Consider the following 24,530-nt stretch of genomic DNA (forward strand, 5'->3'; position numbering starts at 1 on the left):
CCTCTTCCCTGCAAGCCTGTCCTTGCTCTTTTGCTGGGTTTAGACAGGATTTCCTGCTGAGTCAGTCGAGGAGGAGTGCAGGAGATAGATGATCAGTAGACAGACAGCAGCCTGGCTTCCTCAGCCCTCCCTCGCTCCAGGAGCCTCCTCCACGCCTCAGCAGAGCCCAGCACTGTCTCCTGACTTATGTAAGTGGTGGTTTTTTGCTGTGTAATTAATCACTAATAAAAGCGCCTTTCCACCCCGCTGCACCGAGACCTCCTCTGTGGCAGGATGGAGAGATGCAAGCTGCAGACCCGGTGACACTTTGATCGATGAAGAGGTTCCCCCCCACCCCCGGCTATGAATTTTGGGAGCTGCAGACCTGTTGTCTTCTCCCACAGATGCAGGAGCGCCCCCCCCCCGCGAACCACAGCCGCAAGACCCTAGAGGGCCACAGCCCCCTAAGACCTCCTGGAGCCCAGCCCTCTCCAGGACCACAGCATCCCCCCAGGACCCCATCCCGGGGCTGGACGGGGTGCGGAGGCGCTGGGTTCAGCTGGGAATCGCCGCCTTCTGTAACGGCCGGGTCCGTTCCCCCGTTCGGCAAGGCCCCGGAGCCCTCGCGGTGGCGCAGGAGGCCAGCGACGCCCCCGGCCCCGATGCCGCAGGCCCCCGTGCCCGGCGCTGCAGGGCGGGGCAGCCGCCCCATGGCCCCGCCCCGGCCCCGCGGCCCCGCCCCATCGCCTAGGGGGCGGGGCTTTGCCTCGCCGTGGCCCAATGAGGCGTCGGTCACGTGGGGCGGGCGGGGCCTCCGCCGCCCCCCCCATTTCCTGCGGGTCACGTGGCGGGGCCCCGGCGTTGCCTTGGCAGCGGCGGAGGCGGCTCCGGCTAACGGCGGCGGGAGCTCCCGGGGCGCCGCGCCCCACACGGCCCGGCCCGGCCCGCCCCCGGCCCGCCCCGGCCTGCCAGCGCGGTGAGCTGCGGACCGCACCCCGGGGGGCTGGGTCCCGACCTGTGGGGTAAGGGGGTTCGTCCTGCCGGGGGTCCCGGGTCCCGTCCTATGGGGTAAGGGAGTCCATCCTGCCCGGGGTCCCGGGTCCCGACCTGTGGGGTAACGGGGTCCACCCTGCCCCGGGTCCCGGGTCCCGACCTGTGGGGTAACGGGGTCCATCCTGCTCAGGGTCCCGGGTCCCGTCCTGAGGGGTAACGGGCTTCATCCTGCCCAAGGTCCCGGGCTGTGGAGTAACCGGCTCCATCCGGTCCGGGGACCTGTGTTTGGGGGTAACGGGCTCCATCCTGCCCGGGGTGCGGTGATGGGGGGTAACGGGCTCCATCCTGCCCGGGGTGCTATGCTGAGGGATAACGAGCTCCATCGTGCCCGGGGAGGTGGGTGCCGTCCGGTGGGGTAATGGTCTCCATCCGGTCCGCGTGTTTGGGATGTGGGGGCTCATGCTGCATAGCTGGAGCATTTCCTGCCTGGGGTGCTCCAGGAGGAAAGGGCTCATCCTGCCCGGCTGGGTGCTGGGGAGGGAGGGGAGAACAAGTCTTATCCTGCCTGGAGTGGGGGGTACGAGCCTCATCCTGCCCCGCTGGGGGGAATTCCCAGCCCCAGGTGCTGGGGATGTGCTGGCAGGGTCTGCTGTGAGCAGAGGGTCCCACCATGCCTGGCGCTGTTTTGGCACTTCCCTGGGATGCAGAGGATGGGCAGCTCTCGGGGGTCCTATCCTGACCAAGGGATCTTCTCATGGAGAAGGTCCAGTGCGGGGATGCCCCTGACCCACGGTGCTGTTGGAAGAGGGATCCCAGCTCGGGGGGGGCAGTGGGTCCCATCCTGCCTAGGGAGGCGCAGCCTCGGCGTGCTGGAGGCCCTTCCCTTTATGGGGAGGATCCTGGCTGGGAGAGGATTTCATCCTGAGGATGCTGTTGGAGGGGACATCCTCACCATGGGGGTCACATCCTGCCCAGGCTGTGCTGATAGTGGCTGGGAAGGGGGAGGAGGAACGCTGTGCTCAGGGGAATGAGTAGAACCCTGGCCGTGGTGGTGCTCAGGGCTGATGCCCTGCTGGAGGGGTGCTGCTGTGAGGGTGTTCACAGCCACTTGTGGTAGTGGTGGGACTGTGAGCTCTAGGATGGCCTTCATGATTACAAAGGTCTCTTCCAGCCTCAGCAGTTCTGTGACATCCTGCCTGGGTGCTGGGGTGCCCAGGGGTGCTGCTGAGGGAGGTCCTGAGCCAGCAGAGACCCTGAGAAGCAGTTGCCCATAGCAGAGGGGCTGAGCTTGCTGCAGAACGAGGAGCAGCAGGGCCTGTGGTTAGGCTTAGCCATGGTCTGCAGGGTCTTGAACTGGACTGGGGAGAAAGGTGCTGGTACCAACACCAGTCTGGGGGGTCCCAAAGGCAGGCAGAGGAGCAGTGACAGCTCTCTGTGGGTGATGCTTCAGGGCAGGCTGGCAGCAGGAGGGGGATCCACAGGTCTGGGTCTGTCTGCCTGTCCCCTGCTGTGAAGAAATCCCCCAGGGTGGGCTTGCAGCTGCAGGGAGGCAGGGGGAAGGTGCTGCAGGCCAGGACAGCCTCTCTGGGAGGTGGTGATCATGGGGAGCTCACTTCTGCAGAAGGATCAAGTGGTGTGAAGGGTGGCAGTGAAGACCTGGCTGGGATGGACTCAGCTGGAGCTGGCTGCTGGGCTGAGGTCTCCTGGGGGAGTCCTAATTCTCCACCCAGAATGTAACAGCCCTGGGTGGCAGAACCCTGCAGAAGAGTCACTTCTGCAAGAGCCAGCGTCCTAAACCTTGAGCACTGCAGGGCAGGAGCATGAAGCCTGCAGAGGAACTCTGCCCTGGAGCAGAGGGCTGGCTGAAAAGTGTCCCCAGGGCAAAAGCTGCTGGAGGCACAGGCATGTGAAATGCTTCTCTGCTCTTCTGTTGCAGCCTTTGGAGCCCTCCAGCCAGGCCCTCCATGTCCACAGCCAGCAAGGTGAGTTCTTGCCTGACCAGTGCCTGCTTCTGTCTCCAGTTCTGGAGCCTCTGTGCCAGGAAGGATCTGGAGGTGCTGGAAGGTGTCCAGAGCAGGGCCACGAGGAGGAGCAGAGGGCTGGAGCTGCTCTGCTGTGAGGACAGACTGAGGGAGTTGGGGTTGTGCAGGCTGGAGAGGACAAGGCTCCAGGGAGACCTCATTGTGGCCTTCCAGGATCTGCAGGGGGCTGCAGGAAAGCTGGGGAGGGACTTTTGAGGGTGTCAGGGAGGGATAGGACTGGGGGAATGGAGCAGAACTAGAAATGGGGAGATTGAGATTGGATGTGAGGAAGAAGTTGTTCCCCAGGAGGGTGGTGAGAGCCTGGCACAGGTTGCCCAGGGAGGTGGTGGAAGCCTCCTGCCTGGAGGTGTTTGCAGCCAGGCTGGAGGTGGCTGTGAGCAACCTGCTGCAGTGTGAGGTGTCCCTGGCCATGGCAGGGGGGTTGGAGCTGGCTGAGCCTTGAGCTCCCTTCCAGCCCTGGCAGTTCCATGGTTCTCTGGGCTCCTGCAGTTGTTTCCTGGCTGGGGACCATCTCCTGAGCTGCTCCCCAGTGAAAATTCAGCCTCCTGGTATTTTTAGTTTGTTTTCCTAAGGCAAGAGGCAGATGTGATTGGGTCTCCTCTTGCTCTCCTCTCTAACCTCTGAGCTCATTTGTCTTTGCAGTGGAATTTCTCCCCAGGGGGCTGGAAGTTTCCTCTTGTGTTTTGTGGGGGGGGTGGAGGCCCCCCCTGGCCCAAGCTGAGGACGAAGCCCTCCTGAGCCACCCCCGAGCTGTACATTGCAGCATCCACACAGGATGTTGTCACAGGAAACAGCTTTTGTAACTCTGCTGCTCTCTGTCCTCCCTGGTGCCTTGCAGAGAGAGGGTTTTTTTTTCCCCTCTTTCTCTAAAATAGGTGATTTTTGCCTTTTCTGGAGGAGGGGGGAAGGTTTCTCCCTGCTGTTCTGTTCTGGTGGTTTTTCTTCCTCTGTGAAAGTTCTTCTAGGTTGTTTGGGTTTGGGTTGGTTTTTTTTGTTGGAGGGGGGAGTCTGTGTTTCTCTTTAGCCATTTGGAACTCCTGAGCAGGTCTGGAGCCATCCCAGTGTCCCTCCCTCCCCGCCAGGGGATGTAACAGAGGCCACAAACTGCCCAGGAGTTGTTCCCTTGAGCTCTTGCTGCCACCCTGAAAGTCATTCACAGCTTCATGGATTGCACTGGGCTGGAAGGGACTCTCCAAGGTCATCCTTGGCCAAGCCCCTGCAGTCAACAGGGAGATCTCCAGCTGGAGCAGGCTGCCCAGGGACACAGCAAGTCTGATCTTGAATGTCTCTCAAGCACCTCTCTGGGCAGCCTCTTCCAGGGTCTCGCCACTCTCACTGGGCAGAGCTTCCTCCTGATGTCCAACCTGAATCTGCTCCGGTTTCACAGAACCACAGAATGTTAGGGGTTGGAAGGGACCTCTAGAGATCAGCCAGTCCAGCCCCCTGCCAGAGCAGGGGCACCTGGAGTGGGTCACACATTGCCCCTCATCCTGTCACTCCAAGCCCTTCTAAACAGTCCCTCCTCAGCCTTCCTGTAGGTCCCCTGCAGGCGCTGGAAGGCTGCTCTGAGGTCTCCCTGCAGCCTTCTCTTCTCCAGACTGAGCAGCCCCAGCTCTCCCAGCCTGTCCCCACAGCCCTCTGATCATCTTTGTGGCCTCCTCTGGGCTCTCTCCAGCAGGCCCATGCCTGTGTTACCGTGGTGCTCCTGCCTCCCTCCTTGCCATGCCTGGGGGGCAGGGGGGTGGAATGTGAAGCCCACCGGGCACAAACAGGAGGCACAAACAGCCTTGGAGCTGCCAGGCTTTATCTGCTGCTGCAGTCTGTTGTTGTGTCTGGAGCAGCTCTGTCACGGGCTCAGAGCTGTGGGCAGTTGGTGTCCTTTGTAATCTCTGCCTCTTCCCTCAGAGCTTGCCTGCAGCCCAGGCTCTGGGGGCTGCTGGCACCGCGGGGGCTGCTGGCACCGGGAGCTGCCTGCCTGCGGGCAGGGCTGGGGCTCCTCCAGGAGCAGCAAGGTGCCCTTGACCTTGAGGTGTGGTGCTGGGGCTAATTAGTAGCACACCAGGTGTGATTCTGGGCATGCATCTGCGAAGAGGAGGAGGAGGAGCTGGGGAGTGCTGCTAGCCAGCAGGGTCCCCGGGGCTGCAGCTCCGCTCTGGCTGCCTGCCTGGCACGGCGGCGGTGGTCGGCGGCAGAGCCGAGTGGGAGGATTCAGCAGGGAGCTTGTGGGTTCCCTTCTCACCAGGGCTGGGCTGAGCTGAGCAGCCAGGCTCAGATGCTTGTCAGAGGAGGGAAATCTCTGCTCCAAGCCTGTGGTGAATTCTGCTCCTGTGCCTGGGGAGCTCCCCAGGGCTCTGTGGCAGCAGCCTGGCTGCGTGGTGCTGTGGGGAGGGGGTGGCTGGGACCTGATGCAAGCATTCAGCACCTGAAGGAGTCTGGCTGCTTGCTCCCCTCTTTCAGTGGGACCTCTTAGAATGATGGAATGGTTTGGGTTGGAAAAGAGCACTGCCAGGGCACCACTCAGCCATGGCCCTCAGCACCACATCTCTGTGGCTTTGAAACCCCTCCAGGGATGGGGACTCCACCACTGCCCTGGGCAGCCTGTTCTAAGGCTTAACAATCCTTTGGGGAGAGAAATTTTCCCTCATGTCCAACCTAAACCTCCCCTGGGGCAACTTGAGGGCATTTCCTCTTGTCCCATCACTCCATCCCCCACCTGGCTCCAGCCTCCTCTCAGGGAGCTGCAGAGAGCAATGAGGTCTCCCTCAGCCTCCTCTTCTCCAGGCTGAACAACCCCAGGTCCCTCAGCTGCCCCTCCCCAGCAAAGGCTGAGTGCTTCCAGAATCACACAACTGTTGGGTTGGAAAATCTCTCCAAGCTCATCCAGTCCAACCATCAGCTCAGCACCACCATGGCCACTCCTTTCTGGAACACCTCCAGGCATGGAGATCCACCACCTCCCTGGGCAGCCTCTGCCAATCCCTGACCACTCTGGCACCAAAGAAATTTTTCCTTCTCTCCAACCTAAGCCTCCCCAGGCACAATTTCAGGCCAGTTCCTCTCCTTCTAGCACCTGATCCTAGGGAGAGGAGCCCAACCCCCCCCTGGCTCCAGCCTCCTCTCAGGGAGCTGCAGAGAGCAATGAGGTCTCCCTCAGCCTCCTCTGCTCCAGGCTGAACACCCCCAGCTCCCTCAGCTGCTCCTCCCCAGCCCTGTTCTCCAGACCCTTCCCCAGCTTCCTTGCCCTCCTCTGGACATACTCCACACTCTTGAATCTGAAGCTGCTGGAGCTGTCTGGAAAGCAGCTCTCCTTTCCCTTTGGAATTGTCTTTTCCTTTGCCTGTGCTGCCAGGCAGCAGTGGAAGCAGGGGAGCAGGCTTCCTGGTCAGGTGTGGCTGAGATGTGGAGTGTGAGCAGCTCAGGAAATTCCACTCTCCCCTGCAGAAGCCTGGGAAGTCCATTTGACCCTGCAGGGCATCCAGCTCTGGCACTGCTGGGGAGGTGCTGGCAAGAGCTGTGCCTCTCCAGGCCCAGCTGTGATGAGCAGGGCTTCAGCTGGGGAAAAACTGCTTCCCAAAGAGCAAAGAGTGACTCCTTGAATGTGCAAGCTGCTGCTGCTGCTCTGAGATGCTGCTCCATGAGGCACAAGCTGCTGCTGCTGCTCTGAGGAGATGCTGCTCCATGAGGCACAAGCTGCTGCTGCTCTGAGATGCTGCTCCATGAGGCACAAGCTGCTGCTGCTCTGAGATGCTGCTCCATGAGGCACAAGCTGCTGCTGCTCTGAGATGCTGCTCCATGAGGCACAAGCTGCTGCTGCTCTGAGGAGATGCTGCTCCATGAGGCACAAGCTGCTGCTGCTGCTGCTCTGAGATGCTGCTCCATGAGGCACAAGCTGCTGCTGCTGCTGCTCTGAGATGCTGCTCCATGAGGCACAAGCTGCTGCTGCTCTGAGATGCTGCTCCATGAGGCACAAGCTGCTGCTGCTGCTCTGAGATGCTGCTCCATGAGGCACAAGCTGCTGCTGCTGCTGCTCTGAGATGCAGCTCCATGAGGCACAAGCTGCTGCTGCTCTGAGATGCTGCTCCATGAGGCACAAGCTGCTGCTGCTGCTCTGAGATGCTGCTCCATGAGGCACAAGCTGCTGCTGCTGCTCTGAGATGCTGCTCCATGAGGCACAAGCTGCTGCTGCTGCTCTGAGATGCTGCTCCATGAGGCACAAGCTGCTGCTGCTCTGAGATGCTGCTCCATGAGGCACAAGCTGCTGCTGCTCTGAGATGCTGCTCCATGAGGCACAAGCTGCTGCTGCTCTGAGATGCTGCTCCATGAGGCACAAGCTGCTGCTGCTCTGAGATGCTGCTCCATGAGGCACAAGCTGCTGCTGCTCTGAGATGCTGCTCCATGAGGCACAAGCTGCTGCTGCTCTGAGATGCTGCTCCATGAGGCACAAGCTGCTGCTGCTGCTCTGAGATGCTGCTCCATGAGGCACAAGCTGCTGCTGCTGCTCTGAGATGCTGCTCCATGAGGCACAAGCTGCTGCTGCTGCTCTGAGATGCTGCTCCATGAGGCACAAGCTGCTGCTGCTGCTCTGAGATGCTGCTCCATGAGGCACAAGCTGCTGCTGCTCTGAGATGCTGCTCCATGAGGCACAAGCTGCTGCTGCTGCTCTGAGATGCTGCTCCATGAGGCACAAGCTGCTGCTGCTGCTCTGAGATGCTGCTCCATGAGGCACAAGCTGCTGCTGCTCTGAGATGCTGCTCCATGAGGCACAAGCTGCTGCTGCTGCTCTGAGATGCTGCTCCATGAGGCACAAGCTGCTGCTGCTCTGAGATGCTGCTCCATGAGGCACTGTGAAACTCATACCAGCTTAAATCCCAGTTCCAAGCTGGGGCCCTGTCTGCAAAGTGTCTTTATGTCAAGCAAACCTCCTCTTGGCAGGGGGGAGTGGAGAAGGTTGAGATGCCAGCTCTGAGAGCACCAGCTGGGTGCTGCTGGAGCAGTCCCTGGCTGTACTCTGTCATCTTTCCTACTCCTCATGATCCTTTTGAGCACTTGGGGAAGGTCCTTTCTCTGTCCTGTGCCCTGCAAGTGTGCTGGTGGCATTTGGTCCATCACCACCTTGCTGGCCAATGTGCACTGCAGCTGAAGCAGTTCACAAGATCCCAGGAGGTTAGGGGTTGGAAGGGACCTCCAGAGATCATCCAGTGCAAGCCCCTGCCAGAGCAGGAGCAGAGAATCCAGCACAGGTCACCCAGGAACACATCCAGATGGGGCTGGGAAGGCTCCAGAGAAGGAGACTCCACAACCTCTCTGGGCAGCCTGCTCCAGGGCTCTGGGAGCCTCACAGGGAAGAAGTTCCTCCTCATGTTGAGGTGGAACCTCCTGTGCTGCAGTTTCCATCCATTGCTCCTGGGCCTATCCCAGGGCACAGTGAGCAGAGCCTGTCCCTGTCCCTTCCTTCCTGACCCCCAGTCCTCAGCTATTGATAGGCATTGATCAGATCCCTCTCAGCCTTCTCCTCTCCAGCCTGAACAGCCCCAGGGCCCTCAGCCTCTCCTCCCCAGGCAGTGCTGCAGTCCCTTCAGCATCCTTGGAGCCCTCCTTTGGGCTCTCTCCAGCAGATCCCTGTCCCTCCTGAGCTGGGGAGCCCAGGGCTGGATGCAATATTCCAGGTGTGGCCTCTCTAGGGCAGAGCAGAGGGGGAGGAGAACCTCCCTGGCTCTGCTGGCCACACTCCTCTGAATGCCCCCCAGGACCCCCTTGGCCTTCTTGGCCCCCAGGGCACACTGCTGTCCCATGCAGCACTTGCTGCCCACCAGCACTCCCAGCTCCTTCTCCTTGGGGCTGCTCTCCAGCAGATCCCCTCCCAGCCTGAGCAGGTTCTGAGCAGGTTCTTCTTCCTGCCCAGCTGCAGGACTCTGCTCTCATCCTTGCTGAAGCCCAGCAGGTTCCTCTGTGCCCAGCTCTCAGCCTGCCCAGGTCTCACTGAATGGCCTCACAGCCTTCAGCTGTCTCAGCTTGCCCAGAGCTCACAGCCCTGCCTCTGCTGCTGAGCCCCTGCCACCAAACCCCCTCCAGAGGCACAGAACTGTTCCAGCTGGACAAAGCCTCTCAAGATCCAACCCTCAACCCACCGGCACCACGGCCACTGAGTGGTGTCCCCAGGTGCCATGGCCCAGGGAGGGGGCATCCACAGCCCCTCCTGTCCCCTCAGCCACACAGCCTCCTCCCCTGGGCATCCACACCCCCTCCTGTCCCCTCAGCCACACAGCCTCCTCCCCTGGGCATCCACAGCCCCTCCTGTCCCCTCAGCCACACAGCCTCCTCCCCTGGGCATCCACAGCCCCTCCTGTCCCCTCAGCCACACAGCCTCCTCCCCTGGGCATCCACAGCCCCTCCTGTCCCCTCAGCCACACAGCCTCCTCCCCTCTCTGTGCTGAGCCTCCCCACACCCCGCTCCCTGCTTCGGCACCGCAGCCCCGGGCTGGGTTGGCTGAGCTGCGGTTAAGGGGGGGTGGGCTGAGCCATCAGAGGGGGCCTCAGCTTGGCTGTGCTGCCTCTGCCTGCTCCTGACCCTGCCCCTCCTGCCCCCTCAGCAGCTCTCCCACCATGAGCTCTGAGCTGAACGTGCCGGTGGATCCCTCCCCCCCCGCCTGCTGCGCGGAGCCGGGCGCCAAGGGCATGGACTACCGGGACTGGGTGCGGCGCAGCTACCTGGAGCTGGTCACCTCCAACCACCACTCCGTGCAGGCCCTCTCCTGGAGGAAGCTCTACCTCAGCAGGGCCAAGCTGAAAGCCTCCAGCAGGACCTCTGCTCTGCTCTCGGGCTTTGCAATGGTAAGTGTGCTGGGCAGCCCTGCTCTGGGCCAGGAACCTTTGGGGTCTCCTAAACCTATGCCCCCCCAGCCTATTCCCCCCTCCAACCTATCCTCCCCCCAACCTATTCCCCCACCCCCCAACCTATCCTCCCCCAACCTATCCCCCACTACATCCTCCCCATCCCCCCCCCAACCCATCCCCCAGAGTCACAGAATCACCAAGGTTGGAAGAGACCTCAGAGATCACCAAGTCCAAGCTGTCACCACAGACCTCATGGCTAACCCATGGCTCCAAGTGCCACATCCAATCCCCTCTTGAACACCTCCAGGGATGGGGACTCCCACCACCTCCCTGGGCAGCACATCCCAATGGCTAACAACTCTCTCTGGGAAGAACTTTCTCCTCACCTCCAGCCTAAACCTCCCCTGGCACAGCTTGAGACTGTGTCCTCTTGTTCTGGTGCTGGCTGCCTGGGAGAAGAGACCAACCCCCACCTGGCTACAACCTCCCTTCAGGGAGTTGGAGAGAGCAAGAAGGTCTCCCCTGAGCCTCCTCTTCTGCAGGCTAAGCAACCCCAGCTCCCTCAGCCTCTCCTCCCAGGGCTGTGCTCCAGACCCCTCCCCAGCTTTGTTGCCCTTCTCTGGACACCTTCCAGCATCTCAACATCTTTCCTGACCTGAGGAGCCCAGAACTGGACACAGGACTCAAGGTGTGGCCTAAGCAGTGCTGAGCACAGGGCACAATGACTTCCCTGCTCCTGCTGGCCACACTCTTCCTGCTGCAGGCCAGGATGCCCTTGGCCTTCTTGGCCCCCTGGGCACACTGCTGGCTCCTGTTCAGCTGCTGTCCACCACTACCCCCAGGTCCCTCTCTGTTTGGCTGCTCTCAGCCACTCTGCCCCCAGCCTGTAGCACTGCATGGGGTTGCTGTGGCCAAAGTGCAGCACCTGGCACTTGATCTCCCCCCAACCTTGCCCCTAAACCATCCCCCTCCTCCCCCCCCACCTCTTAGTGTTTTCCTGGCACCACAGTACAGTTTGAGTTGGGAAGGACCTCAAAGACCACCCAGTTCCACCCAGCCTAGGTGGACACCTCCCAGCCCAGGTTGCCCAAGGCCTCAGCCCACCTTGATCTGAACCACTGCCAGGGCTGAGGCATCCACAGCTTCTTTGGGCACCCCTTGCAGCGCCTCCCAGCAAGGAGGCTGCTCCTCTCAGGCCAGGTGGAGGAGCAGGAGCTGAGGACATGCTGTTGTCTCCTGCAGGGGCAGCAGGCATCTGCCTGGGGGGCTTCTGCTTGGCAGCTGCTGGAGGCTCGGAGGCTGGCTCCCTGGAGGCAGCTCAGGTCCAGCAGCAGCCTGGCAGCCAAGCCACACGCTGCTGAGGCAGCCAAGCCCTGCTCCCCAGCCTGCAGCTGCTCCCCCAGCAGCTCTCAGCACCCTGGGCTCTCCCTCTGCCCCGAGGCAGCTGGCTGCTGCCCTGGGGCTGTGCTTGGAGCTGCCCTGCCCCAGGGCCCTGGCGGTCGCTGCGGTCCTGCAGCTTTGCTCTTGCTGCCTGTGGCTGCTTCTGCAGGTCCTGGTGTCCAAACTGAGGTGGAGCTTGGCTCCCAGGCTGCACAGCGTGAGCTGGGAGATCCTGTTCTAGGCTGAGGGGTGAGAGGAGGCCCTGCAGCCTCAGCCCTGCTGCCAGGGGACTCTGTGGCCTGAGGGCAGCCAGAGCTGCTGTATTTTTGTCAGTGCTGCCTGTGGGGACTAATCCCTGGCAGTCTCCTCTTGTGCAGCCCTGGGGTGGTGGCCAGGAGCTGTTTGTGGAGCTCAGAAGCAGGCCAGATAAACAAGAGGCAGTCACTGGGCCAGCACTTGGGCTCCTCTGGGCTGGGCTGTGTCCCTGGGAGCCTCTCCATCTGCCCACCAGCTCCTGCTGAGCAAGAGCTGGGAGTGAGACTTGCAGCCTGTTTGGAGAGGGGGCTGGGGCTCAGGAAATGGGCAGGGCTGCCTGCTGCTGCTGAGGAGGGCTGAGGGCTGCCTGCTGAGGAGGGCTGCCTGCTGCTGAGGGCTGCCTGCTGCTGCTGAGGAGGGCTGCCTGCTGCTGAGGGCTGCCTGCTGCTGCTGAGGAGGGCTGCCTGCTGCTGCTGAGGAGGGCTGCCTGCTGCTGCTGAGGAGGGCTGCCTGCTGCTGCGGAGGAGGGCTGCCTGCTGCTGCTGAGGAGGGCTGCCTGCTGCTGCTGAGGGCTGCCTGCTGCTGCTGAGGAGGGCTGCCTGCTGCTGCTGAGGAGGGCTGCCTGCTGCTGCTGAGGAGGGCTGCCTGCTGCTGAGGAGGGCTGCCTGCTGCTGCTGAGGAGGGCTGCCTGCTGCTGCTGGGGAGGGCTGCCTGCTGCTGCTGAGGAGGGCTGCCTGCTGCTGCTGGGGAGGGCTGCCTGCTGCTGCTGAGGAGGGCTGCCTGCTGCTGCTGGGGAGGGCTGCCTGCTGCTGCGGAGGAGGGCTGCCTGCTGCTGCTGAGGAGGGCTGCCTGCTGCTGCTGAGGAGGGCTGCCTGCTGCTGCTGGGGAGGGCTGCCTGCTGCTGCTGAGGAGGGCTGCCTGCTGCTGCTGAGGAGGGCTGCCTGCTGCTGCTGGGGAGGGCTGCCTGCTGCTGCTGGGGAGGGCTGCCTGCTGCTGCTGAGGAGGGCTGCCTGCTGCTGCTGGGGAGGGCTGCCTGCTGCTGCTGGGGAGGGCTGCCTGCTGCTGCTGGGGAGGGCTGCCTGCTGCTGCTGAGGAGGGCTGCCTGCTGCTGCTGGGGAGGGCTGCCTGCTGCTGCTGAGGAGGGCTGCCTGCTGCTGCTGGGGAGGGCTGCCTGCTGCTGCTGAGGAGGGCTGCCTGCTCCTGAGGGCTGAGGGCTGCCTGCCCCTGAGGGCTGCCAGCTGCATGCAGAGAGGGCAATGGTGGGTGAGGGGTGTGAGGGTGTTGCATCCTGCAGTTCAGGAGCTGGGGGAAGGCAAACCTCAGGAACTTCCCAGGGAGCTTCCCTTGGTTTATTTGATCTTCTTCCTCTGCTTTTCCTCCCCCCTTCAGCCCCCCAGAAGGTGAATCATCTGCAGCAGCCTGGGCTGACAAAGTTGGCCACAGGGAAGTTGAGAAATCATAGAATAGAGCCACAGAATGCACTGGGCTGCAAGGGACCCTCCAAGGTCATCCTGTCCATCCCCCTGCAGGCAGCAGGGACACCTCCAGCCAGAGCAGGCTGCCCAGAGCCACAGGGAGTCTGATCTCCAGGGTTGAGGCCTCAGCCACCTCCCTGGGCAGCCTGTGCCAGTGTCTCCCCAGCCTCACTGTGCAGAGCTTCCTCCTGGTGTCCAACCTAACTCTGCCCTGCTCCACTTTCAAACCATTGCCTCTGGTCCCAGCCCTTGGAGGAAGTTCCTCCCCAGCCCTCCTGTAGCCCACTTCAAATGCTGGAAGGCTGCTCTGAGGTCTCCCAGGAGCCTTCCCCAGGCTGAACAAGTTCAACTCTCCCAGCCTGTCCTCATAGCAGAGGTGCTCCAGCCCCTTGATCACCTTTGTGGCCTTCTCTGGAGCCTCTCCATCAGGTCCAAGTCCTTCCTGTGCTGAGGGCTCCAGAGCTGGAGCCGGCCCTGCAGGTGAGGTCTCCCCAGAGCTGAGCAGAGGGGCAGGATGCAAGCAGGGAGCTCAGTGGGAGCAGGCTGTGGGGAGGGAAGGGTCCCTCAGCTGGGAAATGCTTTCCACCATGGATGTAGGTCAGTGACCTGTGCTGGGGTGGCAGAAGCTCCCTCCTTGCTTGGAGAAAGCCAAGTGCTCTCCTGCAGGCTCCTTTCACAACCTGAAGGCCACTCCTGTGCTTGCCCTCTGTGCCTCTGGGTTCCTGGAGCCCTCTCAGGCCCTCTGTGCCTGGCTCTCATTAAGGTGATCAGTAAATGAACTTTTGGGTGGTTGTGAAGCCATCTCTCAGGGTGCAGATCTCTCAGCCTGGCTACACAAGCAGCTGCCCATGCCTGGGGGGTGCTGTGCCACCACCACTGGGACTCAGGGGGGCTCTGTGGGGCAGAGCACAGGGACAGGCTGCCCAGAGAGGTGCTGGAGTCTCTGTCTCTGGAGGCTTCCAAACCCTGCCCAAACATCTTCCTGTGTGATGGCTTCAGGGGGAGCCTGCTCTGGCAGGGGGTTGGACTCAGTGGAGCTGCTGGAGGGGCTCCAGAGGAGGCCACAGAGATGATCAGAGGGTTGCAGAACCTCCCCTGTGGGGCCAGGCTGGGAGAGTTGGGGCTGTGCAGCCTGGAGAAGGCTCCAGGGAGACCTTAGAGCAACCTGAAGGGGCTCCAGGAGAGCTGGGGAGGGACTTTGGACAAGGGCTGGGAGTGCCAGGGTGAGGAACAATGGCTTTGAGCTGGGAGAGGGGAGACTGAGACTGGAGAGGAGGAAGGAATTCATTGCAGTGAGGCTGGGGAGAGCCTGGCACAGGTTGCCCAGGAAGGCTGTGGCTGTGTCCTGCCTGGAGGTGTTCAAGGTGAGGCCTTCTGGTGCTCAACATCTCCAGGGGGGGGAAGGACATCCAGAAGCTCCCTGGGCAACCTCAGGTTGCCCAGGGAGCTTCTGGATGTCCTTCCCCCCCTGGAAGTGTTGAAGTCCAGGCTGGCTGAGGCCCTGAGCAAGCTGTGCTGGTGGGAGGTGTCCCTGCCCATGGCAGGGGGGGGGTTGGAACTGGCTGAGCTTGAAGCTCCCCTTCTGTGCATCTATGAGAGGTCCTTTCCAAGCCTTGTGGCTGTGCCCCTGTGGTTGGCAGCCCCAGCCACAGGAAATGGCAGCCAGCCCTTGGCCAGCACTCAGAGCTAACCATTTGGCTTCTCTTCCCCTTAAGCTGCTTAAAATGGAGGCAGACAGACACAGAGCTGATGATGGTGATGGTGATGGCCACCAGCTGAGCAGCAGAGAGTGCTGCTGAAGTCAGGAGCTGTGGGGCAGGGCCACCTCCCACCAGCACAGGTTGCTCAAGGCCTCATCCAGCCTGGACTTCAACACTTCTCCAGGGAGGAGGACATCCACAAGCTCCCTGGGCAACCTGAGGTTGCCCAGGGAGCTTGTGGATGTCCTCCTCCCTGCAGATGTTCAGCCCCAGAAGGCCTCACCCTGAACACCTCCAGGCAGGGCACAGCCACAGCCTCCCTGGGCAACCTGTGCCAGAGCCTCCCCAGCCTCACTCTCAACAATTCCTTTCTCCTCTCCAGTCTCAGTCTCCCCTCTCCCAGCTCAAAGCCATTGTTCCTCACCCTGGCACTCCCAGCCCTTGTCCAAAGTCCCTCCCCAGCTCTCCTGGAGCCCCTTCAGGCTGCTCTGAGGTCTCCCTGGAGCCTTTCCCAATGCCATCTCTCCCAGCCTGTCCCCACAGGGGGAGGTTCTGCAGCCCTCTGATCACCTTGGTGGCCTCCTCTGGAGCCTCTCTCCAGTAGCTCCAGGTCCTTGTTGTGCTGGGGGCAGTGCTGCAGGTGGGGTCTGAGCAGAGCAGAGCAGAGTCCCCTCACTTATCCTGCTGGTCACACTGCTTTGGATGCAGGCCAGGACCTGGTGGCCCTCTGGGCTGCAAGTGACCATTGCTCCTCTCCTCAGAGCATGCCCTTGGCTGGGGATGAAAGCAAGAGGAGTCATCTGCAGTCAAATACTTTCCCTGCAGCCCTTCAGCTATGCAAACAAATGTCACCCAGGGCTTGGCTGTCACTGTATTTACTTCCTTGTCAGTGTGGCTGATTCAGACCTGTTCCATATTGGCTGGGAATGGTGAGGGGCTGATGGATATTCCAGCCACAGGCAGTGGCTTTGCTCCAGCTCCTTCTGGACAGGCTGCAGAGCACTGTGACCTTCCCTCCTTGCTCCCTGCCACCTCTGCTATTCCAGAGGTGAGGAGGATGTGGGTCCCCTCCAGGGCCAGGGCTGTTTGGAGGTGGGCTGAGGGAGCCTGCAGGTGAAGGAGAGTCAGAGGGAGCTCAGGAAACTTCCTGAGTGCTCCTAAGAGCTCTTAGTGCTAATGAGGCTCCTCAGCACTCACCCAGCCACTACAGGATGTGTATTGAAGAGCCCTGACAGAGCTGCTGGAGTGGTTGCCCTGAGCAGCTGCCAGACCATCTGTGTGCATGGAGCAGGGTCCACATTGAGCCATTTGTCATCCTCTGGCCTGGTGGGAATGGCTCAGGGTGAGCATCATCTGCACTGGGCTCAGGCTGAGCTGCCCTGGTGGGGCACAGCCTCATCAGAACACAGAATTCACCAGGTTGGAAAAGACCTCAGGGATCATCCAGTCCAACCTTCCACCCAGCACCATCTGATCAGCTAAACCATGGCTCCAAGTGCCTCATCCAGGCTCTTCCTAAACACCTCCAGGGATGGGGACTTCACCACCTCCCTGGGCAGCACATCCCAAGGGCTAACAACTCTCTCTGGGAAGAACTTTCTCCTCCCCTCCAGCCTGAACCTCCCCTGGCACAGCTTGAGACTGTGTCCTCTTGTTCTGGGGCTGGGTGCCTGGCAGAAGAGACCAACCCCCAGCTGGCTACAACCTCCCTTCAGGGAGTTGGAGAGAGCAAGAAGGTCTCCCCTGAGCCTCCTCTTCTGCAGGCTAAGCAACCCCAGCTCCCTCAGCCTCTCCTCCCAGGGCTGTGCTCCAGACCCCTCCCCAGCTTTCTTGCCCTTCCCTGGACACCTTCCAGCATCTCAACATCTTTCCTGACCTGAGGAGCCCAGAGCTGGAGTGCAGTGCAGCTCTGAGCTGCTCTGAGTGCTCTGGGCCTTAGCCAGCCTGAGCCCAGGACTCAGCAGGGGCATTCTGAAGCTTGATCAGGGAAGCACAGGAAGCTCTCTCAGGTCATCCAGCCCAACCATTATGTAGCTCTGGTGTCCCTCAGCACCACAGGCTGCCCAGGGAGGTTGTGGAGTCTCCTCTGGAGACTTTCCCACCCCAGCTGGCTGCATTCCTGTGCAGACTGCCCTAAGTTCTGCTCTGGCAGGGGGGTTGGACTGGATGACCTCTGGAGGTTCCTCCCAGCCTCTGATGTTCTGTGACACTGTGCTCTGCCACTTCCAACACCTCCAGGGATGGGGACTCTGCCACCTCCCCAAGCAGCCCTGTTGCAGTATCTGAGAACCCTTTCAGTCCAGAAGCTTCTCTCCAGCCTAAGCCTCCCCTGGTGCCACCTGAGGCCATTGCCTCCTGTCACTTGTGCCTGGGGAGAGGAGACCAACCCCCACCTGGCTCCAGCCTGCTTTCAGGGTTGGAAGGGACCCTCCAAGGTCATCTTGTCCACCCCCCTGCAGTCAGCAGGGACATCTCCAACTAGATCAGGCTGCTCAGGGCCACATGGAGTCTTGACTTTGGAAGTCTCCAGAGGTGGAGCCTCCACCACCTCTCTGGCCAGCCTCTCCCAGTGGCTCACAACCCTCACTGTGCAGAGCTTCCTCTGATGTCCAGCCTGAACCTCCCCTGCTCTACAGGTTGTAGAGAGCAAGAAGCTCTCCCCTCAGCCTCCTTTTCTCCAGCCCATGGCTGGACTCAGTGACCCTTAGAAGCCTTTTCCAACCCAAACCAATTCTCTGATTGTTAAAGCTAAGCCCACCCTGCAGTGCCTCATGGCTCAGCACAGTGCTCAGCACCATCCAAAGTCAAGCCCTTGATACCTTGGCTTCTGGGAAGAGAATTGCATCACACTGAGAAATTAATACTCTACAGCCTGTAGCAGCATCTTTAATGACTTCTAAATAGGTTGTGGCAGCTTGGCCTCAATTCTCTTGTCCCAGTCAGAAAAAGGCAGGAGTCTGTCTGGGGCAGAGCTGAGGGGCCTGGGGCAGCTCTGGCAGGAGCAAAGGCTGAGAGCCCTGGGGCTGAGAGCCTGCAGAAGAGCAGCCCCAGAGGGGAGCTGAGCAATGCTCAGCAAGAGCTAAAGGAGCTGTGGGGGGCAAGAGGCTGGGGCCAGACTCTGCTGAGTGGTGCCCAGGGCCAGGCCAAGGGGCAGCAAGGGGCACAGAGTGGAGCCCAGGAGGCTGGATGTGAAGAGGAGGAGAAAGTTGTTTGTTGTGAGGGTGCTGGAGGCCTGGAGCAGGCTGCCCAGAGAGGTTGTGGAGTGTCCTGGTGTGGAGAGCTTCCAACCCCCCCTGGGCATTGTGCTGCTGGGCAAGCTGCTGTGGGTGCCCTGCTGGAGCAGGGCTTGGCCTGGATGAGCTGCAGAGGTCCTTTCCAACCCCTCCCTGCTGGGACTGTTCTGTTGCTCCAGAGGCCATCCCAGTTTTCCCCTTTCCAAGTCTTGCTGGGGTTACTGAGCTGCTTTTCTGCCTTGCTGCCCTACCTGGCTCCTTGATGTTTATCTCTGCAATGTCTCTTAGGGAGCCAGCAGCTCAGTGTTAAATATTCATCACCTTGCACAGCTGAAGCCAGCCCTGGGGAGGAGGTTAGGTTGGGAGGAAACACCTAATTAGCTGCTGAGTTCTGCTCCTGCAAAGGGCAGCAAGCAGAGGTGGATGTGGAGAGTCCGGAGAGGAGAAGGCTCCAGGGAGACCTCATTGTGGCCTTCCAGGATCTGAAGGGGGCTCCAGGAAAGCTGGGGAGGGACTTTTGAGGGTGTCAGGGAGGGATAGGACTGGGGGGGGATGGAGCAGAACTAGAAGTGGGGAGATTGAGATTGGATGTGAGGAAGAAGTTGTTCTCCAGGAGGGTGGTGAGAGCCTGGCACAGGTTGCCCTGGGAGGTGGTGGAAGCCTCCTGCCTGGAGGTGTTTGCAGCCAGGCTGGAGGTGGCTGTGAGCAACCTGCTGTGGTGTGAGGTGTCCCTGGCCATGGCAGGGGGGTTGGAGCTGGCTGAGCCTTGAGCTCCCTTCCAGCCCTGACAATTCTGTGTGGTGGCAGCAGCCAGGCCTGCAGCTTGCTTGCAAAGCTAAAATGGGACACCCAGCTGCAGCTTCTCTTGAGCCTGCTGAATGCTGTGCCCATGGGGACTGCAGCACCCAGCAATGCACCACACACTTCTGAGGGACAGCCAGGGAGCTCCACCAAGCCATGGCACAGAGCAGTGCAGCACAGGGGAGGGCTGATCCCATGCAGCAAGGGAACTGCAAAGAGAACATCTTTGAGGTGATGTCATCTGCTTTAATTACCTGGACCTTGCAGAGGAGGGTGAGGCCCAGTCCTGCCCTGTTGTTTTCTCCTCTGTACAGCAGTCCCAGCAGGGAGAGGCTGGAAGGGACCTCTGGAGCTCATCCAGGCCAACCCCTCCTCCAGCAGGGGACCCACAGCACAATGCCCAGCACCACAATGCCCAGGGGGGGTTGGAAGCTCTCCACACAAGGACACTCCACAACCTCTCTGGGCAGCCTGCTCCAGGCCTCCAGCACCCTCACGACAAACAACTTTCTCCTCCTGCTCACATGGAACCTCCTGGGGTCCAGAAAAAGGAGCAGATGGCTCTGCTCTGGGGAGACCTCACCTGCAGGGCTGTGTCCAGCTCTGGAGCCCTCAGCACAGCAAGGACATGGAACTGATGGAGCTGGTGGAGCAGGTCTGGAAGAGTGACACAAAAACAATCAGGAATTTGGAGCAGCTCTGCTGTGGGGACAGGCTGAAGGTGTTCAGCCTGGAGAAGAGAAGCCTCCAGGGAGACCTCAGAGCAGCCTTCCAGTCCCTGCAGGGGCTGCAAGAAGGCTGCAGAGGGACTGTTCCCAAAGGCCTGCAGGGACAGGCCCAGGGGCAACGGTTTGACATGAGAGCAGAGCAGATTGAGATTGGATGTGAGGAACAAGTTCTGCCCCAGGAGGCTGCTGGAACACTGCAACAGGTTGCCCAGGGAGGTAGCTGTAGACCTCATCCCTGGAGATATTGAAGGTTGAGGCTGGACAGGGCTCTGAGCAGCCTGCTCTGGTGGAGGATGTCCCTGCTGGGTGCAGGGGGCTGGACTGGATGAGCTCTGGAGGTCCTTTCCAACCCAACCCATTCCATGGTTCTATCCATCAGCTGGTGTGGGTGCTTGGGGGAGGATGGGGCCAGTGATGAGCACTGGGTGCAGGTCCTTTCCCACCCAACCCATTCCATGGTTCTATCCATCAGCTGGTGTGGGTGCTTGGGGGAGGATGGGGCCAGTGATGAGCACTGGGTGCAGGTCCTTTCCCACCCAACCCATTCCATGCTCTGTGGTTCTTGGAGGGCTCAGCCCCATGAGCCAGTCCTTGTCCACTTGTGCTGAGCAGATCAGGGAGTGCTGAGCTGCCCAGGGGAGAATTCTGAGGCTGTAACTCACTCCTCTCTGGGCATGTTTGCAATCACAACAAACCTACAACCCTCTCAGAATAGAAAGCAGCTATTTTAGTTTAGCTTAAGGTAGCTCCTGTGCTTCCCACGGGGGGGTGGGGAAGCCTTTGCTGGCCCCTAGCCAGCAGAGCCTCCAGCCCTGGCTTCCCTCTGCATGCCCTCAGCAGGAGGGCACCCGAGGGGCAGGCAGGTGGCAGCCTGGCAGCTGCCTCCCACCTCCTCTGGCTGGCTGAGGAGTTCCTTCTGCTGCCTGGTGGGCTCCATGCAGCTCCTATGACTCAGGGCTGCAAGCAGGGAGCTGTGAGGTCAGGAAATCTCTTTTGGGTGGTGCACAGTAACCAGACAGGGAGCGACAGGTTCAAGCTTGAAGGTTTCAGCTCAACATGAGGAGAAACTTCCTGACAGTGAGGGTGGCAGAGCCCTGGAGCAGGCTGCCCAGGGAGGTTCTGGAGTCTCCTTCTCTGGAGACTTTCAAGGCTCCTCTGGATGCATTCCTGTGTGACCTGAGCTGGATTCTGTGGTCCTGCTCTGGCAGGGGACTTGGACTTGAGAATGAGCAGAGGGCTGGAGGTGCTCTGCTGTGAGGACAGACTGAGGGAGTTGGGGTTGTGCAGGCTGGAGAGGAGAAGGCTCCCAGGAGACCTCATTGTGGCCTTCCAGGATCTGCAGGGGGCTCCAAGACAGCTGGGGAGGGACTTTTGACGGTGTCAGGGAGGGATAGGACTGGGGGGATGGAGCAGAAGTAGAAATGGGGAGATTGAGATTGGCTGTGAGGAAGAAGTTGTTCCCCAGGAGGGTGGTGAGAGCCTGGCACAGGCTGCCCAGGGAGGTGGTGGAAGCCTCCTGCCTGGAGGTGTTTGCAGCCAGGCTGGAGGTGGCTGTGAGCAACCTGCTGTGGTGTGAGGTGTCCCTGGCCATGGCAGGGGGTTGGAGCTGGCTGAGCCTTGAGCTCCCTGCCAGCCCTGACAATTCCATGATCCTATAATCTCCAGAGGTCCCTTCTGACCCCTTACATCCTGTGATCTGAGATCTCTGGAGGTCCCTTCCAAACTCTAATGTGGTGTGATCCTGTGAGAGCACAGCAGAGGAGGCTGCCTCCACCAGCCAGCAGCTCCCCCATCCTCCTGGGGAGCAGGAGCCATCCATCCAGGCTGCCTCTCTCGGAAGCACTTCGGAGTGTGTACTTGACCTTAGGTGCTCTCCCCGGAGCGAGATGCTTTCCTGCACAACAGCCTTGAGAAGAGGGAAGAGCAGCAGCTGCTGCTGACAAGCTTTGTGTTCCTTTCCCTTCCTTCCCCCACTGCAAGAGGACACAGTCTGAAGCTGTGCCAGGGGAGGTTCAGGCTGGAGGTGAGGAAGCAGTTCATCCCAGCAAGAGAGATTGGCCCTTGGGATGTGCTGCCCAGGGAGGTGGTGGAGTCCCCATCCCTGGAGGTGTTTAGGAAGAGCCTGGATGAGGCACTTGGTGCCATGGTTGAGTTGATCAGCTGGTGCTGGGTGAGAGGTTGGACTGGATGATCTCTGAGGTCTTTTCCAACCTGGATCATTCTATTCTATTCTATTCTATTCTATTCTATTCTACTCTATTCTACTCTATTCTACTCTATCCTGTCCTATCCTAATCTATCCTATCCTACCCTATCCTAATCTATCCTATTCTGTTCTATCCTGTCCTATCCTACCCTACCCTATTTTATCCTATCCTAATCTATTCTATCCTGTCCTACCCTATCCTATCCTATTCTAATCTATTCTATCCCATTCTATCCTATCCTGTCCTATCCTATCCTATTCTATCCCAATCTATCCTATCCTATCCTATTTATCCTGTTCTATCCTGTCCTATCCTACCCTATCCTATCCTGTCCTATCCTATCCTATCCCATTCTATCCTATCCCATTCTATCCTATCCCATTCTATCCTGTCCTACCCTAACCTATCCTACCCTATCCCACCCTACCCTACCCCACCCCTATCCTACCTTACCCCGCCCTGCCCTGCCCGTTGCAGGTGGCGATGGTGGAGGTGCAGCTGGAGGTGCAGTACAAGTACCCGCAGATGCTGCTGATCGCCTTCAGCGCCTGCACCACGGTGCTGGTGGCCGTGCACCTCTTCGCCCTGCTGATCAGCACCTGCATCCTGCCCAACGTGGAGGCCGTCAGCAACATCCACAACCTCAACTCCATCAGCGAGTCCCCCCACGAGCGCATGCACCCCTACATCGAGCTGGCCTGGGGCTTCTCCACCGTGCTGGGCATCCTGCTCTTCCTGGCCGAGGTGGTGCTGCTCTGCTGGATCAAGTTCCTGCCCGTGGGCTCCCTCCCCAGGAGCGAGGCCGGGGGCGGCGGGGAGAAGGCGGGGGGCCACGCGGGCTGGCAGTCGGCGCTGGTCTCCACCATCATCATGGTGCCGGTGGGGCTGATCTTCGTCGTCTTCACCATCCACTTCTACCGCTCCCTGGTGCGGCACAAGACCGAGCGCCACAACCGCGAGATCGAGGAGCTCCACAAGCTCAAGGTGCAGCTGGATGGCCACGACAGGGGCATGCAGGTGGTCTGACCCCCACCCACCCGGGGGCGCTGCGACCCTCCCTCCCCGGGGGCGCTGTGCCTCCTCCCTCCCCGGGGGCGCTGCGACCCTCCCTCCCCGGGGGCCCTGCGACTCTCCCTCCCCGGGGGCGCTGTGCCTCCTCCCTCCCCAGGGGCGCGGCGACCCTCCCTCCCCAGGGGCGCTGTGCCTCCTCCCTCCCCAGGGGCCCTGTGACCTCTCCCTCCCCAGGGGCGCTGTGCCTCCTCCCTCCCCAGGGGCCCTGTGACCTCTCCCTCCCCAGGGGCCCTGTGCCTCCTCCCTCCCCGGGGGCGCTGTGCCCTCTCCCTCCCCGGGGGCCCTGCGACCCTCCCTCCCCGGGGGCCCTGCGACCCTCCCTCCCCAGGGGCCCTGCGACCCTCCTTCCCCAGGGGCACTGTGACCTCTCCCTCCCCAGGGGCCCTGCGACCCTCCCTCCCCAGGGGCGCTGTGCCTCCTCCCTCCCCAGGGGTGCTGCGACCCTCCCCAGGTCGGAGCCTGCTGCCAACCCCCACCCAGCCACAAAACACAACCAAAACCCAACCCACCCCAGCCCCCTCCTCTGCTCTTTGGTGATGGATGGTCTCCAGGCTTCACCACCGAACTGCTCCTTGCCTGCCCTGCCCTGCTGCTGTTCCAGGGGGCTGGGGGGGTTGCTGGGTCCCACACACCTTGCCAGCTGTGGGGTGGCACTGCCATGGGGGTTTAAAGGGCAGAAAAACTCGCCTTCAGGCAGCCCAAGGAAGACTCCTCTGGATCTTTGCCCTCGTTGCCAGAAGTCCAAGTGCCTCCTCAGCTGCCCACAAAGCTGTGTGTAGGACCTGCCTTACCTCTCAGCACTCCCTGCCTTGCCAGCAGCAGCAGCAATGAACTGGCAGCTGGCTTCTGGAGCTTGAAGTGGTTAATGTGGCTATCTCCAGCTGACCCTGAGGACATCCAGGAAAGCCCAGGAGGAGACTGTTGAGTGTTGATCACCCTTCCTTCCAGAGCCAAGTGTTCCATACACACACAGCCAGAAAGAAATCGGGCCTTAGCCTTTCTGCCTCTTCCTCTTTGTTGCTTGGTCCTTCCTCTTCCATTGTACCCAGCTCAGGAGGTGGAATTTGAGGCTGGGAAGTTCTGCCACACTTCCCTTCAGCAGCATCTGTCACTGGGAGCTCGAAGGGAGGCCAAGCTCGTGGCTCTGGGGTTGTTTTGTTCTCCTTCTCCCCAGAGTGCCCAGGGAAGGCTCACAGGTGGCTTAGTTTTAACAAGGACATGCTTAAAACAGAACAGCCCCAGGGACTTTAATGAGGCAAAACTCTGAGGGACTTGGGGGGGGGGGGAACCCAACCCACAGCAAAACCCAAGAGGTGAGGAGTGCCAGCAGGCTGTGGAAGGTTGTCTCCACATCATCCTTCGTTCCCCTCCTGGTTGGCATGCCTTTTGCCCAGCTTGCTGCAGGGAGCAGGCCTCAGCCCTGCACATTTCACTCGATTTGGGCCTTTTTCTCCTTTTGGTTGGGGGCAGCTGTAGCATTTGCCTGTGGAAACCGACTGCATCCTCCCTCCACCAAAGCAGGCAGCTCCCCTGGTGGCCCCCGGGGCTGTCAGCAGGGGCTGAGAGGGCTGGGCTCCAGCCGTGTGCCACTGAAGAGCCACCAGCTTCCCCTGAGCTGCTCCTCTTCAGCAGCAGAGGGGAGGCCACTTGCATGCCTGCGTTGCTTAGCAAGGGAAGCTTCTACCTCCTGCAGCACCCCGGGGTGGGAGAAGGGCTGTGAAAAACCATCTGCTGCCTGCCGGGGGCTTTGTGGAGGGGAAAGAGTGGTTTGCAGTCATCAGCTCTTGCAAGGGAGGGCCACAGAGGGCTGAGAGGGGCATGAGCACGTTTCC

The 24,530-nt window shown here is 60.7% G+C and overlaps 1 protein-coding gene across 1 annotated transcript; it reads left to right on the forward strand.

Moving 5' to 3' along the window:
- Positions 1-834: 834 nt before the first annotated feature.
- Positions 835-22,676, forward strand: ORAI2 (ORAI calcium release-activated calcium modulator 2). Its single transcript, XM_054166659.1, has 4 exons — positions 835-955; positions 2,909-2,954; positions 9,605-9,845; positions 22,105-22,676. Exons 3-4 carry the CDS (start codon positions 9,618-9,620, stop codon positions 22,651-22,653), a joined length of 777 nt encoding a protein of 258 aa, XP_054022634.1. The 5' UTR covers positions 835-955; positions 2,909-2,954; positions 9,605-9,617; the 3' UTR covers positions 22,654-22,676.
- Positions 22,677-24,530: the final 1,854 nt, after the last annotated feature.

This window comes from Dryobates pubescens, chromosome 13 (assembly GCF_014839835.1).
Source record: "Dryobates pubescens isolate bDryPub1 chromosome 13, bDryPub1.pri, whole genome shotgun sequence".
Lineage (NCBI taxonomy): Eukaryota > Metazoa > Chordata > Aves > Piciformes > Picidae > Dryobates > Dryobates pubescens.

Excerpts from the sequence above, each read along its gene's own strand:
- ORAI2 (XM_054166659.1), top strand. The coding sequence starts at position 9,618 with ATGAGCTCTGAGCTGAACGTGCCGGTGGATCCCTCCCCCCCCGCCTGC. Across the intron at positions 9,846-22,104 it reads TGCTCTCGGGCTTTGCAATG|GTGGCGATGGTGGAGGTGCA; the intron begins GTAAGTGTGCTG and ends TGCCCGTTGCAG.